General features: G+C 46.3%; 1 protein-coding gene across 1 annotated transcript in view; it reads left to right on the top strand.

Moving 5' to 3' along the window:
- The window catches only part of LOC144143135 (uncharacterized), a 53,856-nt gene extending 31,684 nt beyond the window's left edge, over nt 1-22,172 (top strand). The window contains exons 14-19 of the mRNA XM_077674942.1: nt 2,329-2,355; nt 2,432-2,488; nt 4,848-4,907; nt 4,978-5,037; nt 21,956-22,015; nt 22,134-22,172. Of these exons, the coding sequence (XP_077531068.1) occupies nt 2,329-2,355; nt 2,432-2,488; nt 4,848-4,907; nt 4,978-5,037; nt 21,956-22,015; nt 22,134-22,172 (303 nt within the window). The remainder of the gene's footprint in view (nt 1-2,328; nt 2,356-2,431; nt 2,489-4,847; nt 4,908-4,977; nt 5,038-21,955; nt 22,016-22,133) is intronic.
- Nucleotides 22,173-22,415: the final 243 nt, after the last annotated feature.

Here is a 22,415-nt window from a genome sequence, read left to right as displayed (position 1 = left end):
TTAAGCAGGCAAATACAGCGAATCAAGAGCACATACAAAAAGTAATTATAACAGCCAACTTCTATACCCACTGATATAGTTTCGATAGGCTTCCTAACAGCGGGGTCAGGATGGCGATTATTAGTAGTGTTGGTATCGGTAAAAAAACCATAATCACGGTAAAAATTGTTAGTGTTCCTAATTAGAGATTATTTCTTCCCAACGATGTCACTTACGGAAAAGCAATCCAGCAATGTTTATGGCACGAAAATGCTGCAGTTATATATAACGAGAATATTTCTTGGGCCACAGTGACTCGCTAGGTTTTTGGAAGTGTTTGTTGCCCTGGACTATCCTGTACTTAGCTACTTCAAATTGTAGCAACGTTGAATAATATGTATAGTTTTCTGTACTCAACCCGTCAGAAAAACGCGAAATTGGGCTACATTCTTTGTTTGCAATTTATCACTAGAAAACGGTCGTCTGCAATTATTATTGCCTAGGAAGATTGCTTCCTAACCCACATTACTCGAACACCAATTTTTCCTCACACCATTTCTTATGCTCAAAGCAAAACTAATATCCGTTGCACACTGAAAATACATCAACTACACAAACGATTATACATAAGCAAACTTCTGGGAAATGTTTGATAAATAACCAACCTTCTTTTTTGTTGTCAGTACAAATCAATGGCAACTCAGTAAGATTGAGGGGCGCATAGATAAATGACTCTTAGCCCATAAAGACATACCCTTTCTGCAAGCCAGAAATTCAAATTGCGCTGAAAGCACAATCTGTGGCGACGTTCGAGTTTCATTGCACCATGTTGTTCGAGTGACACTTGCGGCACCTAATTTTGTAAAAAAAAACGTTTTTTTTGGGCGTGCCGGAGCTGCAGGTCGTAAGGCTACTCCTAGTCCCCTGGAATGGGGAAAAGAAAGTCTAAACCTCCTCGCAAATCCACCGATCATAACATCTCCCATGCGTGAGCGCTTGTGTGAAAATTGTAGAGAATCACATTTCGGCATCCATCATTCTTACGCTTGTTCCTCCCTGGTAGCCATCCCACTCATGTCTACATTTGTTATTTCAGCTTGAGAGACCAGTTTCGCACCACCTGTGAGGGCATAACTATAAACAAGACGGTCTAATCAAGTGCTGCCAAAACCAGACCACTTTCTGCCCTGCGAAAGTAGAGGCAGGTCAGCACAAGCCCAAAGCCAACATATGCCCTCATACATGCTGCGGCTGCCACCACGGTAGCCTTTGTACCCATAGGAAACATGATCGTTAGTTCAGTTACCACAAGAGCACCAAAGTACGCCGCTCTGCGTGTTGAAAAAAATATTTGACGCGAAATACAAAGAATGAATCATTTAGCAAGTGTTCAAAGCAAACTAACAAGTTTTCATGTGCACGCACCACATCATAGAAATACCACGTTCAACCATGAGGAGGATGTGAGGCTCACATAATAAAAACGCCATTGATGAAGTGTTGTTTTACAGAAACGTTTTTTTCGTGCCTCCATCTGCACAATTACACTGCACAATACAAGACGTCACGTTTTCACTGCAGGGGTAGAGAAATCGGGGTACTTTTTGTTGCATATCAAAAAATCTTACTGGATCAAAATCAATGTTTGCATGCAGGGCACACAAACATAGATTTCTCTTATCTTCGGTCAAAATGAGGAATGGCTCGCCTTCACATGCCAGACCTCAGAGTTATTAAGTGAAAAGAAAGTTTGTTGACAAGCATTACGAGAAGAGACTCTCGCAAGACAGTTCAGCAAACATCCCACCTCTTTGGTACTATCTGCACCGTCAATGCCCGTGTACTTTTCTCTGCGCAAAAGTTGGGGAACGTTTTTGTATTCTTATTGGAAAATCGTTCAGAAAGCTCCTTCAGTGTGTGCCGTTTGTTTTATGCTTTAACGTGCTTTATGGCTGGTCACCAAAGTGCTTTATGCAATCAATTGAAAACAAATACGGAGATGTGAGTACCATGTGGCCATCTTCTGCGCGAAGTTCGCATAAAAATGCACAAGCAACATTAGGCCGTCCAACATTGATTCGTACCGCCAATATCAGTAGCCTAGTTCCTTTATCTTGCTTGAGAATGGAGAATGTCGCGCGAACTTTTGCTCGAACAATTTACGTGTGCCACGCCCTGTTGACCACCTTTCAAAACATTTCCACATTACAGCCGTAATGCACAAAGTATATATTTAAAAATATATATTATGGCAAACGCCGATTTACTTTTGGTCTCTATCTGTGAAATTTGCGGTTTTATATATTTTTATTTTTGTTTCGGTGAGTGACTGTCATCCTTTTTTTACAGCTGCAGCAAACGACTACCCAAAGCAATGTAAGTGTGAGCGTAATTGAAAGTGCCCTTTAACTAGATCTTGGTTTTTATTAGTGAAACATCTGTCTGCTTCTAGTGCGACACAGATATTCTGAAGAAGACCGTGTCTGTGCTTCAAGAGGACATGAAAAGCGTGAGAACCATGAATATCTTTTTATATTATCAAAGATAACTCAGGGGCTAAACCCGCCACTGCCGACGACGATGTCAAGAGTTTCACCAGTAGCGACCACCGACACCCTCATCAGTTCGATTTCCTAAGCGCCAGCACCTGCGTGTGTCAATTCGCGTCTGAGAGACAGAAATAAATTGGTGGCAAGACAATGAAGTCCTTTTAAAAGGAAGGTAGGGGGCTTGGCGATCTCACATAAAAATGAATTCGGCTCGGCTAGGTCAGCCGCCAATTCTGTCGCAATTAGTGTCATCCAATCTCTACCTTACTATTACTCTATCCAAAGCGTGACTGTGCAAAAATTCAGTTCTTCGGTAAGTTAAAAACGGGTAATCACCCTTGCCTACCATATGCCTTGTAGAATTTCGGATTCCCCGTGTTGTTCGGATGCAAGAAGTGCTTATAAGAAGAGACTAAGGGGTTAGATACTAAGATGTAAGAGACTAAGAGATTAATATCTTTCATGGGAGCGGGCGCGACTGCTATTAACATTCCTGACGTAAGAATGGGTGCCTCCGTTTCCTGGTGCTAACATCTAAACTGAAGCGGGGCTATTTTGCAAGGGGTGTACGCAAAACACATGATTTTAAACACGTCGAACACTACCTAATCTGGACATTGAAATGCTTAGGTGCGCGCAGGAAGCTACGTAGAGGCCAAAACAGATCAGAGTTGCCACACGCAGCACTCGCAATCGCCAGTCACAGCTCCTCAAGAGAACGCACAAAGCATAGGAAACACGCGATCGAAATAGATGCGGTGAAGGGTGTGGTAACATGTCCGAGTAACGTATATATGGCTGAGTTTGAATATATCACGTAGACACAGGTTGATAGATTGTGGAGTTTTGTGGACATGAATATTTAGTAAGGCAAAATGCCTAAATCTCCCTCGTGTTCACTCGGTGTGAGGTACAGGAAGTAGATAGTCCAAAGAAGTTGGAGATTATCTCGCAAGGGCCAGTAAGCAAGATTCGCGCCAAATGGAAGGTTGCGGCCCGGGTAACTTGTCTCCCTGTCATCCACGTGGCAAAAGGAAACATACGAGGGAAGCGAGGGAAGAGTATTTGCGAATATTTGGCGCTGAAACCTCCTTGTGGCATGGGAAGTACGTCTTTATAGGTATACATCGGTGAAATGCGGTTCATATATTTCGGCAAGGCGCTTGTGGCAGTTCCTGTCGAAAGCAAGGAGCACGGTGTGTGAGGGTATTGCATATTTGTCACCTGCCTCGTTCCTTCAAGACCATCGTATCCGCGTGCCACGGTTTTGTTGTGAACTTTCTTTGTTATGAATGCCAGACATTCCGAAGCTTTTAAGTATTCTTTCTGCATCCAATCATATACCGTCCTTGTCAGACATTATAATTACGCTTATTTATTCACAATACCTTACAGGATCCTACCAGCATTGAGTAAGCGGGAGGGGTAAATACAAATCTTTATAAAAGCTTCAGAACAAAATAAATGTAGAAGAAAACATTGTAACAAAATGCAAGAGGACATCAATCGTTATATGCACAAACACACAGGATGCAAGCCTGTGAACATGTGGTAACACACACAAAAAGAAAACAAAGATTTCTACAACTTCATTGAAAATTGCTCTCAAGCAGAGAAAAATGAACAGCCTTCTGCACAAGTAAAAAGCAAATGCAATAAAAATAACACGACGCAAAATGTGACAGGCTTGCAAAAGGTTTTTTTTTTCTGCATCATCTTACATAAAAAAATGTCGACATACATGTTCTCAAAATCTTTCACTGCCAGCTATGGCGGGAACGAAATCTAAAAGAACATTCCACATAAAAATATCCGAGGCAGTGCCGCTGTAATAAATACAAATGGGGTGTCATAAATGCGGAAAAAACTAAACTTATTGTGAAGTCGTCTCGACATGCGCACTGGTGTTGTGAGTGGTTGTGGCGACAGCCTTTCATCGTGATTATATTTATGCAATAAGCTAAGGAGAGCGGTGGACCGACGTTTTTTCAGAGGCAAAAGCCCCACACGAGAAGAATACTCAGTTTGTTTTACTCTTCCCCCTCATGTGGAGCGAACATTGCATCAAACTCACCGCTACTTTCGAGGGGAGTGCGCCAGCGCTCCCAAGAGTACAACGACTGTTGAACTCTTCAACTACTCCCCCAATTTCTTGGCGCGTACCTTGATAACGGTGCGTCTAAATCACGTGTATCTTGGAAAAATAAATTCTCAGTTTCGGAATACGTAAGAATTTATAGCTCAAAACTATGAAATTAGGCATGTATAAGTGATAGTTGTGAAGGACGTACTCAGCCAGAAATCTTTATTTCCTTACAGCTACAAACAGAGTGGAAAAAGTACACGCAACTACAGGAACAGGTCATTCTGAATTCCCAGGTGAGTTCACATAAACAGTTATAAAACAGTACCAACACAAGTTTGACTTTTTTGTTTTCTTTTTTTACAGCGTCAGATTCAAGACCATTTCAGGGAGTTATTGTTACGATCAACTGAAATGACTAGCAAAGTAAGCACATTTTTCACCGTTTTTCAGTGGAAGGCTGTATGAACGTACTAGTGGCCCTGGTCGCTCTTTTATTCTGACAGCCGTCTTTCTAGTGTTACGTAAAAGCAAAACGTTTTGGTCTGCGTGGGCCGCATCTTTATCAGCCAGTAGGGGTACCGGCGGTTGCCCTCACTAGTGGAGCGGGATACTGACTTGCGTGCTTTGTTGGATCGCAATTTACTCACCAGAAGGTGCCCATCAATGTATCATCCTATTCTCACTGGTGTGCCAGGTGAGCCCCTGGACGGGAAGGACGAAAAGTAGTTGATGTTTGCGAGAAGGAATGGCAGGAAGGAGAGCGAAACATAGGATTTAAGTCGGACGAATAATATAAGAGGTGAAGATGCGAAAGCGTAGGTAATGAGATTGGAAGAGCGTGGGGTGATTTAAGAAAGGAGGAAGTAGAATTGGACCAATAGAATTTCTATATAGAGGGGAATGGAAAGAAAGAAGGATGATGTAGACAGAAATAACAAGAGTGCCATGGAGGAATGTGAGCCAAGACAAGAGTGCGAGTTTTGAGGGGTCAGTAGGAAGCCGCATATGGTTGTAAGGGCCGTAGAGTATATGAAAGATACCCTTGTAGTGCATAGTGTAATACTGTATTTGTATTGGGAAGTGGGAGTGGTGTAAAATGGTGCGATTTGCAGCACCTCGTGGCCCCTTTCGTCATATAAAGTATAAACTCCCCAGTAGTCATCACTATCCATTTTCCGCGCCGCATGGCAGGACGTGCGTGTCAAACTCGATCGCAGTAGGACGTGGGCGTGGGTGAGGTGGTAATCCTCACGGGTACCGGGTGGAACCACATATTACGTGTAATATAGGCTCATTTACCAAGCACACTCTTTGGGTGTAACTAATCTTCATTTCAAGCGGCGACATCTGTTCAAGTGTCACCACTGGTCTACAGGTACTACTGCAAGGCACTTCCCGCACTTTTCTTAATGTTGAAGTGTATACAAGGTGAAGTTTTGGTTATCATTCTCTCAGCTAATTCACTACTTAACCTTGCACGCGACCGATGAAGTAAGAGGACCACGCAGATCAGTACAAAGAAAGGCGCTGAAAAGAAAATCGCTTCCCCCCCAGGGACTTACGACAGGTGCCTCGCGCTGAGAGCCCGACGTCAATCCCATTGCTCCGCAAACGCAAGCGTTGCGGCTACAATTGCTTCAAATATTCTTCTTGGCCGCGGTGGGCGCCTCTTTCAAATGCCCAGGTTGGATGGAACTCATCATCTTGGTCTGTTGTTGAATGCAGTTTGTGAGTACTTTTCGCCGCCACTGCGGAAATAAGTTTGAGTCATCTTTTAGGCTCCTCTAGCCCCGCTTAGGGAATGAGTTTATGTTTCCGAGTCATCGTTTTTCTCCCCTGTCACCGTTACCATCCGTCAATAGCCCGCGTACTCATTTGGGATGGTCGTCTTCCACCGAAAGAATATGCTAAGAGAAAAAATTCGGCAGTTGCTGATGGCACCATGCAAAGCACACTTCGCACATGACGTTAAACCGAATAAGTGTAGTCTGGTTGTTCGTGCAGCCATTGGAAGTAACTATATTGTTACGAGACATCACCATCAAGTCGGAATCATCATCAAAGAGGGAAGAGAAAGAAGACGCTGAGAGGGACGCGCGTGGACTTCGGCCCCTTGCTTGGACGGCGCTTAGTCGGTCTTACTGTGCCTTCTGTAGATACCAGACTACCGCGTATCATTTGGTTGAGGTGCTCAACTTTTCGCTCCATACTGAAGTACTTCCAGAAGGTATAACCGTCGCCGCTCTCATCCATTTAGCGGCAGCTGAAATTTCGGTATATGCTTTAGACCGTGATCCAATGCAACAACATGGATCCAACCATCGACCTACCGCGCCAGATAAATTTGCACCCCTGATCAGTCCGGAACTATCTCAAGCTCAATCAAGCAAACTGCGCTGCCTTTTGTGATCATTTGAAGACGTTTTCGACTCTGGTGACAGACCTTCGTGGCAAAGCACAACTGTGATGCACAGCATCGATACAGGTGATTCCAGGCCAATCCATCGCCGGCCGTGCCGTGTTTCTCTTTCCGAACGAGGAGTCATCCAGCAGGGGGTTGAAAAAATGCTCGCAAAGGACATCATCGAACCATCCTGTAGTCCATGGGCTTCACCCGTCGTGTTGGTAAAAAAGAAAGACGGCACCTGGCGCTTCTGTATGGACTACCACCACTTCAAGCGGGTCACCAAGAAAGATGTCTACCCTTTACCCAGAATCGACGATGCCCTAGATTGCCTTCATGGGGCGAAATACTTCTCCTCCATAGACCTTCGCTCAGGTTATTGTCAGATTACAGTTGATGAGATGGACTGAGAAAAGACCGCTTTCGTCACACCCGACGGCCTATACCAGTTCAAGGTTATGCCGTTCGGTTTGTGCAACGCGCCAGCCAGTTTTGAGTGCATGATGGACTCTCTTCTGCGCGGATTTAAATGGTCCACTTGCCTCTGCTATCTGGATGACGTCATCGTGTTTTCTCCCTCCTTCGAGACTCATCTCCAGCACCTGCGTGAAATCCTTGCTCTTTTCCGTCAGGCCAAACTGCAGCTCAATTCAGCGAAGTGCCGCTTCGCGAGGCGTGAACTAACCATTTTGGGCCACCTCGTCGACGCTCAAGGAGTACAGCCCGATCCCGATAAGATCAAAGCAGTTAAGGACTTCCCTGTACCCCGCTCATCGAAAGTCGTCCGCAGTTTTGTGGGCCTCTGCTCATATTTCCGCCGTTTTATAAGAGGCTTTGCTGATATCGCCCGTCCTCTAACCGATCTTTTGAAAAAGGACACCATCTTTCAGTGGGGCCCTGAACAGGCCAAAGCCATTACCACATTAGTGCATCTCCTCATCACATCGCCCATTTTAGCCCACCTTGATGTGTCTGCACCCACCGAAATCGGGACTGACGCTAGCGGCCATGGCATTGGAGCCGTCCTGGCTCCGCGGCAATCTGGCAAGGATTGCGTGATCGCCTACGCCAGCCGCCTCCTATCTCCAGCAGAAAGAAATTATTGTATCACAGAACGGGAGTGTCTCGCTCTTGTGTGGGCTGTGGGCAAATTTCGTCCATACCTCTACGGCCGACCGTTTTCCGATGTGACGGATCACCACGCGCTCTGTTGGTTAGCATCACTGAAGGATCCAAACGGCCACCTCGGGCGGTGGGCTCTCCGCCTCCAGGAGTATTTTTATTCAGTCGTCTACAGATCGGGCCGCCTGCACCAAGACGCCGACTGTCTGTCGCGCTATTCTGTCGAACCTCCTGAGACTACGTTTTCCAACGCATTTCCATCCCTTCTGGTGATTTCCTCTTCCCTCCACTTTGGTAAAGAGCAGCGCCAGGATGAATTTTTGCGCCAGATCATTGAACGCCTGAATAACTCCTGTTCGGACCCATCAGTACGATTTTAAATGCAGAGCATTTCAGTAACTCACGATGTCACCCGCGTTGACGTCCGTAGTCGGCACCGTCGTTGTCCGCACGCCTCCCTACTATATAAAACAAATACTATCCGGCGTCCGGTTTTGATGCCTCGACCCTGTGGGCGGAACGCAATGTACATGGTGCTCTACCCACTGCACCACAAAGCCGACACTGAATGGGACGCTACGAACGCGCCTTATATCGACTCATTCAAATTACTGCTGACGAGCGCTCTCTCGTCAGCAGTTGCCACAAGTGCAACAACATTAACGTAACGCAAACTACTTAACGTCGTGCGCTCCCGGAAATGCTCTGCATTTGATCGTGCCCCTCGCCGGGGGGATGTTTCACGGCGTCTTCTCTCGGTCGCGGGACCCGTGGCGCCATCTGGCGGAGGCGCGGCACAACTCGTAGCACTTTGAAAAGATGCGGCGCCAGCCAGCTGTGTGTGTGCGTGCCGCATTGAATTTTTTGTTATTTCCAACTCAAGGACCGTGTGCTCTATCGTAAGAATGCACGCCTGGAAGGTCCCGAGCTGCTCCTTGTTGTGCCTGAATACCTTCGTTTGGACGTCCTGGAGCAACTGCACGACCATCCAACAGCTGGTCATTTAGGAGTTTCAAGAACGTACCACCGTGTCCGACGGCGTTTCTTCTGGCCAGGGCTTTACCACTCTATTCGCCGTTACGTCAGTGCATGCGACAAGTGCCAACGTCGGAAAGCACCCACGACGCCACCCGCGGGCCCTCTTCAGCCAGTGGACATACCGGTTGAACCATTTTTCCGCGTTGGTTTAGACCTGCTTGGTCTTTTTCCGCAGTCTGCGGCCGGAAATCGGTGGATTGCAGTGGCCACTGATTACGCGAGCCGTTACGCAATAACACGGGCCCTTCCAACCAGCTGCGCTACTGATGTCGCAAATTTCCTCCTTTACGAGGTTATCCTCCATCATGGTGCTCCTCGTCAGCTATTGACTGACCGCGGTCGAAACTTCCTGTCGCGAGTAGTCGACTACATCCTTCGCTCCTGCGGAACTACGCACAAATTTACGACTTCCTACCATCTGCAGACCAACCGTCTTACGGAGTGACTTAACAGAACCCTAACGGATACACTTTCCATGTACGTTTCGGATGACCATCGCGACTGGGACATTGCTTTACCTTTCATTACTTTCGCATACAACTCGTCCCGTCATGATACCGCCGGATTTTCGCCTTTGTACCTCCTCTACGGTCGAGAGCCGGTCTTGCCCCTAGACACCTTAATCGAAGACAACACGCCGCCTTCTGGCTATGCCCAAGATGCCATTGCCCTGGCTGACTTTGCCCGCAGCATAGCGCGCACCAAGCTTACGTCATCCAATGATTCGCAAAAGTCTCGTCACGATCGACGCCACAGCATCCGTCACTTTGAACCAGGTTCCCTCGTGCTGCTCTGGCGTCCTGCGCGCCAAGTAGGGCGTTCTGAGAAACTGCTCACCCGTTACTACGGCCCCTATCGTGTCCTGCGCCAAGTGACAGCTGTAAACTATGAAATCACCCCTGTCGTTCTGGCTGACTCATCGCGCCCTCCGAAGACTGACATCGTCCATGTCGTCCGTCTAAAGCCCTACCGTTCCCAGCCTAGAGTTATGCCCTGAGCAGCACCGAGACGGTGCTCTCAACGGAGGGGGGTTCTGTTACGAGACATCATTGTCAAGTCGGAAGCATCATCAAAGAGGGATGAGAAAGAAGACGCTGAGAGGGACGCGTGTGGACTTCGGTTCCCTTGCTTGGACGGCGCTTAGTCGGTCTTACTGTGCCTTCTGTAGATACCGGACTACCGCGTATCAATATTTTCGATTCAACCACCATGCGTCCAGTAATGCTTGTTTCCCTAAATTAAAAGTTTGATTTGCTGGTGGAGGACTTGGGTACCCTCTACTGATGATGAATGGCTCTATACAGCCTGCCAACCGAGCAAAATCTGGCCAGGGTTGCATCTTTCAAGTCAGACTCGCACAAGCCGTTGATTGTTAGGGAACACCCTGGAATTGAAACGGCTTTGAGAGGAGACTAGAATTACCAGACGCACGAGAACGACTTACCAGGTGCAACAAGCAGAACACCGTTCGTCTGCTGCGTCCTGTAGTATCGTCCGAGAACGCCTGCTTTATTCCAAGGACAGGCTATTGTAGACATGAATACCTGCTTTCATAAACAAATGATTCGTTCGTCAAAATGCATGGTCTTCAAACTGCTGCAGGCAAAGCTTCTATTCCTTAGAAACGGAAGCCTGACTCTAGTCTGAAAACCTCAAAATTTCGCGTACCAATTCATATTGTGGTGTGAATTTCCTGGGGCGAGCCTACACTACCCACAACTGCTATAAACTGCTGAAGATCTTCATAAGGACACAAACCATGTGCTCAACAATACAGGGATCAACTTTGAAGTTGTGCTGCTATTCTGTAGCGCCGACCCAAATTAAGGCGAAGAGACGTTGCGTGGACTGAGCAGGGGCAAGGAAAAAGAACTTGGAAGAACTTTTACAGACTACGACGACACTCGTGTGTACATTTGGGATGGAAGCAAAAAATACCGAGTGGATTTTGACAGCCAACAGGCATCCTTATCGCAGAATTACCAATGCCTCAACGAGCTATTACACTACAGTCATCTACAAACGTTGCCAACTAGTTTTTTTACTGAGATCTTGCGGAACTTTGTAACAGGGCAGCTGCGCAAGATATTTTATCCTACCACGTCCACAGCTAAAATTTCTTTCGTACCCTGTGTGCAGGATAAAGTGCTACAGATTTGTCTTCCTCATTGCCCAGTCACAAAGCACGTGATCAGCCTGCCGTCACTTATATGATAGCTATCACCCAACAGCAACGGGGGTCGGCTGGGTTGGACACGAGGCACCAGAAAGTCTAAATGAAGTGATGGTTTCCCAGCCGGACCCGAGAACGAGAATATTCAGGCTACGTACACTACTGAGAGTCACCATCTTTAGAATTCGATGAGCATAACGCAGTGGCTCACTGTCCATTCTTTTCTCCTAGTAATACCTGCTTTAGTGAGAACCCGTAATCTTAATGTGCCCTCCAATTTTGTAAAGCCGACTTTGCTTCAGTGCGTTCTAGCATACGGTCGCAACCAGCTAGGCAAAGACAGTTTTGGTTTAAAAACTGGTGTTGCGCGGAGAATAACAGAGCTTTACAATCGGTGTTACGAATTCCTGTCTGGAAATGTCTGGGCGAGTCCTGTACTACACAAGACATTGGCTTCGTCTGATTTGCATTTGCAAAGGATGCCCGTCTTTACCATCCTTCCTCCAGTAACCAAATATAAGCTTATATGCATTGGCTTCAGCTGATTCGCATTTTAAAAGGATGCCCAAATTTACCGCCCATCTTCGAGGAACCAAATTTAAGCATTTAAACAACTTCATCGTGCCCAACTGTGCGTGTTGCCAGAGACATCGACCAAAAGCTATCCCCAATGCATCTGTGAGAGCCATAACAGCTGCTGTACGAGTTCCTTGACTGCTGCGCTTCAGTCATCAGATCTTTATAAACCACGGTCGCAAACAGACATATAGCGCCAATGAGATGCATCTATTAATTAACAACCTACTCAGTTATTTTGAGAGAGAAAAGTCATGCATAAGCCACTGACCGACATGCCCGAAGACAATGCCACTGAACTTACGAGTAAGCCCTCGCCCGAGTTGGTCCTGCGGCTTCAAGGAAGAACAGAAAACTAAGGTTTTGCATGCATTATTAGCGGCTGCAGATAGGATAACAAAAACTACGTTCAATAACTGTCACCCATTGATAAAAATTTGGATCGATTCTCGTAAGTCCGTCAATTCTTGCTGATTGGCCTAAGAAAGGACTCCTGGCTAACTGAGGTTGAGGAGCGCGACCGATAGAAAGCCACATTCATCACCCCGGGTGGCCTATTCAAATTTTAGGTGATGCCTTAAAGTGTATACAAGTCTCCAGTGACGTTTTTCACTCATGAGCGCGGTTTCGATTATTTGAACGAGTACGTACCTACTGCTTGAAAGGGCCCATGCATATACAGTCGAGTCCGCTTATAACAATATTGAGGTGCCATGAAAATAATATTGTTATAACGGATTATTGTGATATGCGGGTTATGCCGAAAATAACAAAGAAAACGTGACAAACTTAAGCATTTAATGAGGGGAACATGATAAACAAGAGCACTTAATGAGGGAGAAGTTGCTTAAACTTTGTTGCTTAGACAGTGACCACAGAACAGGAACAGTGACAGCAGGCAAGGAAAACGACGCTGGTAAGCACCAGACTCGGAACACGTGCAAACGGCGGAGCTGGAGACGTGGCCAAATTAGCGAAGAATAGGGGAGGTCGGCACAGTGCACACAGCGCTGCTGCCTCGGCGGATTAGGCGCTTCTACAGGCGGCGCACCCTCAGAATGGACTGCCCCACTGCCCGTAGAGGCGCCCATCCGGTCCTCCTCCTTCTCCGCGTCGGCGTGGCAGGGGAAAGCAGCGGTGGCATGCGAGCCTCTTCGGCGCGCACTGGCCGCGTGCGAGGTCGACTGCGCTATCGCCTGGCCGCCGCGCGTATGCTCTCATGCCCTTTTGCGTAATAGGCGGGGTTGGGGTGGCATTGTCGCAGCGTTTTTGCATTTTTGTTTCGTTCAGGGTTGGTTCCACTGCCCACATTGAATTGTTATAACCGATATTGCATCATGACAGCATTCTTATCAGCGGTTTATTTTGCCATAGAATACAATGAAAAGCTGACGGTGCCGCGGCTGTCCATTGTTATATCCGATATATTGTTAAAACCGGTATTGTTATAAGTGGACTCGACTGTATAAAGCCTTCGTGAGACTCAGAGGAAGCAACTAACTCGGTATCAGCATGCCTCAGCATGACTCAGTATGACTTTGCAATGCCTGCATAACTCAGCAGTCCTAACCGCATGGCGGAATCAGGGTGTAGAGGAGCATAACGTAATAATACTAGAGGAAATCTACAATACGTTCACAGCTGCCATGGTACTCCATAAGGAGAGCAGTAAAATGCCTATATGGAGGTGCGGCACACAAGATTGCACAATCTCAAATTTTATTCACCGCATATTTATGTTTAGAAAAGGCATTGGATTGGGAAAAGTGGAAGTACGTTTTATAAAGTACACCTCAGAAACCGCAGATTTGCTGATGACGTTGCCTTGCGAAGTGATTCGGGGGACGAATTCGAAAAAAAGATTACCGTACTAGACAAGCCCTGTTGAATGGGGGCCCTGAAAAGTATTATGCACGAAACTAATGTAATCCTCAATGTCCTCGAGAGAGCGCAGCGGTTTCAGAGGGGTGGCAAAGAAGTGGGAGTTCTGAGCAAGTATAACTACTTAGGCACAGTAATTAAGAGAGATCCCAACCATTAGAGAGATATAATTATTAGGATAACAATGAGGTGGAGTGCCGCCGGGAGGCATTCTCAGATACCCAGGAACCCTACGAATGTCCCTGCTTAGGAGAGTGTATACTAGCTACAACTAACCCGTATTCACCTGCGGAACAGAAAATTGGAGGCTGACTAAAAGAGCTCAATTTTAATTGCGGTTAACTTAGCGACCAGTGCAACGGAAGATGATAGGTATAAGATTAAAGGACAAGAAGAGAGCGGCGTGGGTCAAGAAACAAACACGTGTGAAGATCATATTAGAAGAAATTATGAAGAAATGGGCGTAGGCAGGGCATGCAATGCGCAGGCAATAGGAACCGGTGGTCATAAATGAATCCCTAAACAAGGCAAGCGTGGCAGGTGGCGGCACAATGTTGGGTGAGCAGAGGCGATTACAAATTTACATAGGTAAATGGGTAGTAGTTAGTACAGGCCGAAAATTATTGCATATCTAAGGGAGAGATCAATGTCCTGCCCTGAGGTTACACAGTACGAAGATGATGATGATGATGTTTATAATGATCATGATACCAACTCTTTGCCTCAGTCACATCTACGCAATATTCTTGAAGCCTTCTTTCTCTCTTTGTCTCTATCTCCAATCTCCTGGACGCAGTCATTTTGCTTGTACTTTAGGCGAGCACTGACTTTGACTAAGAGAGAGCCGTAATACAAGTTCCAGAAATGATATCCTTGCGGTGAAGCAAAACTTGTTCATTTGCTTAGGACGAGGGAAATCTCTTTGCTACGGGTTAAGAAACAAGAAGAATACGCTGAACGCCCCTTATCTTCAAAAAAAGGAACTTACAGTCAGAACTTTCCCGGAGATATCGCACAAAAGCACAGTCAAATACCCTGGATGAGTGCGACTGCCTACATTACAATAGTAACATTTCGTCCATAAATGGAGCTCTAACCCACCAATAAAAGAATTACATGAGTGCATTAGCAACCACGTAACTCTGCGAATTGAAGAACGCGTACTCACAGTGCTTGGCATCGGACAGTTAGATCATAAGGCTTAGACTGTCATCTGTACCAGCGTTACCAAGAAAAGATTCCGCACGGCATTGATTATAAAGCAGAAGTGAAAAGCAAGTGAATACCGGAGCGGCACGTTCTTCATAGCTTGAAAGCTGCTCAACTAGAGAAAAAATTTCCTCGCTATCATTTGTTGCTCAGAAAGTTTTTCTTTTGTTTATTGAAGTTCTTTCATCATAGTCAATGACCATCAGTTGTTGTGATGGCTTGCGGTTATGAGAAGTTCATACGGTTGCTTATCTTTATCCCGGCTAAAACAGGAACTTGATCTCGGTGTATCGTACACCTTGACCTAGACAAACAAATGCGGCCTATCTCTCTACTGCACCAGCGGTGGCTGCCAAGACTGGTGCCAGAGACAATGCGAACGCCTATTTATGAGAAGCCACGTTGAAAAATTACTGACGCGTAAGCGTGGCGATCCCGGACCCAGAAGGTATTTGCCTAATTTGGTGGCCAGATAACTTTTCTTCCTGGAGCATAACCCTGTGTTCTGCACTACCTCGCACTTCAAAGCAATGTTCTGTCGCAAATGAACATTGTGTTCACCTGCCAATCATGGCGCCTGGTCGTGCTACATAGCACTCGCAACGAGACTGTGAGAACAAGAAAGTGAAAGAAGAAACAGCCTCCAAAGCAGGTTTACCTGCTTCACAAGCATACAGTTACTTTTCACCATTTGAAGCAAATGACGCAATAAATGACACAAAAATTCGTTGCACAAATCAACGAAGTTACGGTGCGATCACAAAGCACCTGCCTAGAAGCAATGTCAAAGACAAGGTTAAAAGTTCCTAGCACAGGCCAGTCTTAGTACCTCTGCGTAACGGCGAGAAGAATCCAGGCACAAGAATTAACTCCCACGACTAGCCTAAAAAACACTAGCCGGGCAGGCCAAAACAAATTAGGCTTATGGTAGTAGAATTCCCAAAGGTAAAGGAGAAAGCAAGGCTTATTTCAAAAATCTATAAATACACACCTGATGCCGCTTACTGTAATGGCGGTCCAGAGAACTGGAAGAAGACCCCCCCTACAAAGGTACGAGGTCTTTGAGGGGGACACTGGGGGCCAAGTGGAAACCGTGCTAGAAAGCACGGCAACAGCTATCAGACGTGACGTCAAACAAAATACCAATGTTGAATACGGGATCGCGCAAATTGTCGTGAAAAAACGAGAAACATCCTTGCAAAAGCAGTGTATTTGTTGTCAACCTCTACGGTCCACACCGACAAAAAACCCTCAGTTCGCCGATGTCTTCCACGGAGTGTGCAACCTTTTCTGTGGGACAACCTAATAACGACAACGGCAAATGCCCCTGCGCATCATTACCAGAGCCGGCTGTTGCTGTGTGAGGCGCAGAAAGTGACCTAGTCCGAGTATTTCGAACGTGACACGAGTGGTTTTTGGGACTTCTGTCAATTAATGTTATTTTATATTCTTGTAGCGATTGAGAAAAAGACAAGGTGTGAAAAGAAGACCATGTTATGCATTATGTGCAATCTCATTTCAAAACGCACTCGCGCAATGACATACGGGTTCGATGATACTGCCTAGGGATACACTACATGAGCGGTTGCAGTACTTAAGTTGTTCCCGAATATAGCGAAGAACAACCCGTTAATTGACGTTGAACACTTTATTGGTTGTGACCTCAGCTGGGGATAACCGATGAGAGACACAAGGTAAAGAACAGTGGCGGCGCTCTAGCAGCGATGGCGCTGAGGCTGAGTGACAAGCACTGAGTGCGGGCCACGCGGCGCGAGTGCGTAAGCAGCCACGAACGCCGCGAGCGTGGTACAAACCGGGGCTGGATATTTTGGGTGCATGTCATAGAGTTCGAACGTCTCTCGTAGCCTTCGCGACAGAACTATCACCGAGGCAGCACATGGTTCTGTACTCCAGCTTATAATGGAGCCAGCAACGCCTACAAGCATTGGCAATAGTGTCTGCAAAACACATACTCTTTCCATACATATGAACAGCTCATGGGAGAAGCTACAAGAAACACTAGGAAGTGAGAACTGCATACTACACATGCAAATAAATGCTGGAGGTGTTAGAAAAAGAATGGTACAAGCAAAAATTAGAGAATAGTTCTCATTGAGAACAAAAGGAGAATGTTAGCTTGAAAAAATAAGGTCACTTGCTGAGTGGTGTGGTGCAGCACCTTTCGAGACGTCCGCCAGATTGCACGAAGTGCATACAACGTGCAGCATGCACTCCCGAAGTAGACGGATATTTTTGCGGTTCTGGGAAGCCAAACGGGTCTTAGTAAAGCGATAAAGATGCCAAAAGCAGAACAGGAAGCTGAAGCTCAAGATTGAGAGGTCACAGATAGGGCAGCAACTTTCGCCACTCAATTTCCCAGACTCAAGAGGGAACATTTCACAGACGGTGAAGCTGGAACTCTGGGCACCTCGCGACCGTGAAACAATCTAAGAGCCCTCATAGATCCGATCAAACCCATGAAAAAAAAAGCACAAGAGCTCTGGCAGTCTCGTACACCCGTTTGAAGACACTGAATCTGAATGACTTGACAAAACTAGGGGGAAATGATTCGCCAATCATCGCCAGCCTTGTTGCAATGACCAATGCAGAAGAACAAGAACTCCAAACGTAACAGAGCCTTTACAGAAGGAGCAGTATATGCAGCCATACGGAGTACAGACAAAAACGCCGCTGCAGGGACAGATAGAGTAGCAAACGCTATCATACGCAACTTAGCTAATTATGTCATCCAATGGCTATCTGCATTCATTAATGCACACTGCGAGGCGGAGACTGTTGCAATAGAGTGGAAACACCCGGAGGTCATACTCACCCCACCCTCGGAAAGACGCTCGAGCTTGGGAACCTTACACCGATTTCGCTCAAATCTGGCCACGGCAAAGTGTACGAGCTACTATAACACAATGGCTTCAAAACCGTACGGAAGAGCACGCATTGTTCCCTCACAAGTTTTTCGGATATCGAGCAATACACTAAGCACAAGTTGTGCTCTCTTTTAAAACTGAACGAGGAAGTTCTGAAGAACATAACTACCAGAGTGAATGGATAGTCATTGCCCTTGAGAACAAAGCAGCGTTTTATAACATCATCCATCCGATCATACCAACAGGCATAGATGACTTTGACTGTGACAATTCTAGATACCAAACAAAGGTACCCCCAGAGCTCTGTAATATCGCCGCTACTGTTTAATGAAGCGATGATATGCTTCACCTAAAGTTAGGAAGACCGGCGCGGCATTATACGTGCCATGGACGCGGATAATATTATAAACTGAAACCAAGGGCTCCATGAAGGAAAGGGAAGCCAAGCTACAGGCAGAAACCACATGCATCGAACAGCACGGTCACGAAAGATGCCTCGAATGCTCAACACAAAAGTCTGCAATATTCCGCATTAGGCTGCACAGGCTAAAACGAACTGATCCCGTGTACCCACATCTCAGCATTAAAGTATACATCGAGGGCAAAGAGATACCAGAAAAAACAACGGCACGAATTCTAGAGGTGTGGATTCAATCCAACCAACGCAATACCCACACCCTAGCATTGCTCAAAACCACGTCAACGCAGATCTACAGAATACTAACGCTAGTTCCAAACCGACGCACCATAAAATGAGAAAAAGATGTCTTGGAGCTGTTGGGGGCTTGGTAGTCAGAAGGCGCCAAATAGTCTGCCTTACCTGAACAGGAACCTTTCGAAAGAGCAACATGCCGAATTATAAGAGCGTAAAGGACGGCGCTAAGGCTAGCGATATGCACGTCAACAGAAAAGCTTCCGAATATTGGGGTCCATAACAAATTTTAAGAACATAAATCAGCCCAACTCTGGACCCATACGAAGACGCTGACGGACACACTGACGGATAGGGCGCCCCTTTGCCGAATGCGTTACAAGGAACATATCAGAGAAATGTCAAAGGGCACACACAGTCCTAACGACATACCACAGAACTTCCGCGTGGCCCCAATACATAAAAATGGGGACCCCAATCTCCATCAGGGCGGGCGCAAAGTAAGAGCGCATTTCTTACGCCGCGCATTCTCCTCCAGGAACAACACAGTGTACGTGGACGCAGCCACTTAAGTTGGAAAGAAATGACACCGGGTGGCTGTGATCATTGACTCAAATCTTCATGTGAGCCCTTGTGTGTGGCTACATCATTGCGGTGACCGGCGCCGAGGAGATAGCTGTTGCTTTCTCAGTGGCGGAAGGCTCCCGGGTCACTTATAATTTCCAAATCGCAAGAGGACTGCGCATGCTTTAAGAAGGAAACGAGTAATCTACCGGGCACTCCGTGAACTCCCCTAGGCTAAACGTGGCGAACCCAAACACCCTGAGAATCCACTTAAGATTCAACACACGATCCGGTGGGTCACGGTGCACGTGAGATAAGAGGGGAACGCAGAAACGAACAGGGTAGCTCGGGGCTACTCTACTAACCAACCACCCGACGATTTTGACCTCGAAAAACCAACGCCAATCGCTCCGGAATACCTTCGGCCACTTTGGCATACTGGAGGGGTGTCAAAAGAAGGTACCCTCCGCCACACAAATCATTGACGAAGCCAGAAGTCACTGACTGGAGACAGCTGCAGACAAGCCCTTTCTCAATTCTAAACTTGCTTAGCATACCTAATTGGACTCGATATCCAGATGCATGCCCATTGTGAAAAATAAAAACCCACCCTCTACCAAATTACACGGCAATGCCAAAACACAACGACCCACCTCAAAATCAGAATCCCTAATGCGGAGCAATGAGAGCAACTGCTGCCCAGCGACTGCTTTTAAGGTTAAATGGGTCTGATTCAACACGCACGCAAAACAGCAGAGGCCGTTCGAGCCCTGGACAAAGGGTACCACCCCGCTGACACTATCGTGAACTGTAGCCAGTGGCACAAAACCGCGTTAAAGTACTGCCCAACCACTCAAAAATATAATAACATTGTCACTCCTGTCGAAGTCGGCAAAACTATTTAGCTGCCAGAAATTTAGGTGACTGGCGCACGGTAGCGGGATTACAGGAAATATACTATTGGTCATGTGATCCCACAGCCGTCTATGCCTAAACCAAAATTTGCCGCCATTTGCATTGACGAAACTCACTCCCAGTGCTTCCTGCCGGATTTATGTATCTGATAGAACCCCCTATGTCCCCTTTCACCATAGGAGAGTTGATCTGTTAATCCTTTTTACAATGTCAAACACAAGGAGCCTCTGGACTATTGCGGCACTTGAATACTTGAAGAGGCGTTTGAGTAGGTGTGCGAAAACCTGGATATTTCTATTTTCTTCCATGTTGAAAATAGCCTAATTTTTATGAGCACGTGTTCGACGACATGGTGCACCCGAGGTAATGCTCGATGACCACTATTTTTTATTTACGGCTGAGCTACCACCTGCCCTTTACCTTGCCCTACGGATGAACTGTGGAACGTCTCCTGGAAACAACACAGTGAATCAGGGCCTCAATAAAGTGGTTACAATGTGATGCAAGGTATGGCGAGTAGGGAACTGGATTGTGGGTGCTGCGAAAACATTCGCCCCGTTTGCATACAGTGCAGTCAATTGGTCAAAGGCCTTTCATCTTTCATACTGGTGACCTGACTCCAGTAGTCTCAGTACTGTATGCCGTGTCGCCACATCCCACATGATTACGGAAACTTTTTGCTAAACACACAGAGAAGAATCGACCAGCCATTCGAATTAGGGCTCAATCAAACATATTCATTATCAAAATTTAGGAGTCCACAACTTCTACTCGTTCTAATCTTAGCCGATGTTTAGTACACTTCTGTTCATGCCGTACACGTGCCGCGTCGTATTGGATCTTGTAACCACGAGGTACTCTCTGAAAAAGAGCGTTATTCTACTTCCCAGAACGCACTCCACATTTTTGTTCATGACGTGCTTCTCAAAACCCATTTTCATTGCTCGTATGCAGTGTTCACCTTGAAGCAAACGCGAAATCAAAATCTAAGGTTAACTGCATCGAGTTTCTTAATAAATGATATGACGCCAGCACTTACACAACCTCCAATGCTCCTCTCGGCAGTACTTGACTGCCAGCTGCTGCAAGCCGCGTCTTCCTGACAGCTGAGGCTTCTTCGCCACCATCATGAAGGGTGTACTAGTACGATCCAATCATTTTCATTTTCTATTCACGAATGAGCGGAAAAATTAAACGTTGAACGAATTCAACAAGTGCTTTGAGGCTACATCCACCTTGAAGAGATCCCGTACATGTAGAGCCAATGCCAGCAACCATCGACCCCCAAGGTGCAACGTCTCGTCGGAGGCGGTTTGTTTACGAAAACGTCGAAGTGCGAATTATCGAAACTATGTACCTAGGATACACGCGTACTGTAAAAGAGGCAGCTGAAGGAAGTGATGACCGAGAGTGCATCACTGACCAATCTATTATTAATATTGATTCCAACACAGAAGTCGCAGCTGTGGTTCGTCGACCGCAGTCCAATGTCCCTTTTAACTGCTATAAAACTAAAAAGAAATGCTCTCATTCTGTTTCCCAGAAAAACTCAGTGAGGAAAACTCATTGAAAAGAGAGTGTCCTTGTCGAGATTTTTTGGTGCTGTCTCCTGGGAAATGCGAAGGAAGAGGACAATCCTCAGAAAAATTTTCTTTGGTCGTTTATCACACTGCAGAAGGGTTGCGGTCATAAGAACAAGCAATACCGCGAACCAAGCTGAACAGAACAATGCTAAGCTGCCATGCGGTTTTCACTAATAGACTGCGTTGGCAAAACTTCAGATATGCCCTGATTTCTACAATGTTTCTGGTGTACTCTAAATTACCCTTTGAAATAAGGTATTCTCCATGCACTGTGGAAATATATATAAAACTGCTTGCTGTTTGTTTCGTATACTGTAGTGCTATTTCGCTGCTTCGCAGGAAAATGCCGTCGTGCTCACGACGGTTCAATCACTCACAGAGAAGATCACCGACGAACAAGTAAGTAAAAGCAAACAACTGTGCATTCCTTTCATTTTCGACTGCTGTTCTAGACGCACCTATATGAGTCATTGGCTAAAGATTCTTTTTGGTGAGCTTAAAATGTCTGCCATTCCAGAAGAGAGCCATTGCCGCAAAATTCCCATATTCGCCGTAGAGTGCAAGACTCTAGGTATTGTTGTTGCAGTTGTACAGCAAAAAAAGCCGCCGCCAATTTGAAGGCATCTAATGTAGCGGACAACTGAATCAGGACCTCTGCAATCGGAGCGAAGTGGGTAACCACATTGCAATTACCACAGGTTTGTAGCCATTTGAGAAACGTTAGACAGTGTTACACTTAAACAGTGATCACGACCGCATGTTAGAACAGTCATATTCTAGCCCTGCGTAAACCTGACTT

The sequence above is a fragment of the Haemaphysalis longicornis genome, unplaced genomic scaffold, assembly GCF_048455015.1.
Source record: "Haemaphysalis longicornis isolate Haplotype H1 unplaced genomic scaffold, Haemaphysalis longicornis Haplotype H1 scaffold_6, whole genome shotgun sequence".
NCBI classification, from domain to species: Eukaryota; Metazoa; Arthropoda; class Arachnida; order Ixodida; family Ixodidae; genus Haemaphysalis; species Haemaphysalis longicornis.
Note: the sequence above shows the minus strand (reverse complement) of the source record. Positions and strands in the feature narration are given on the sequence as shown.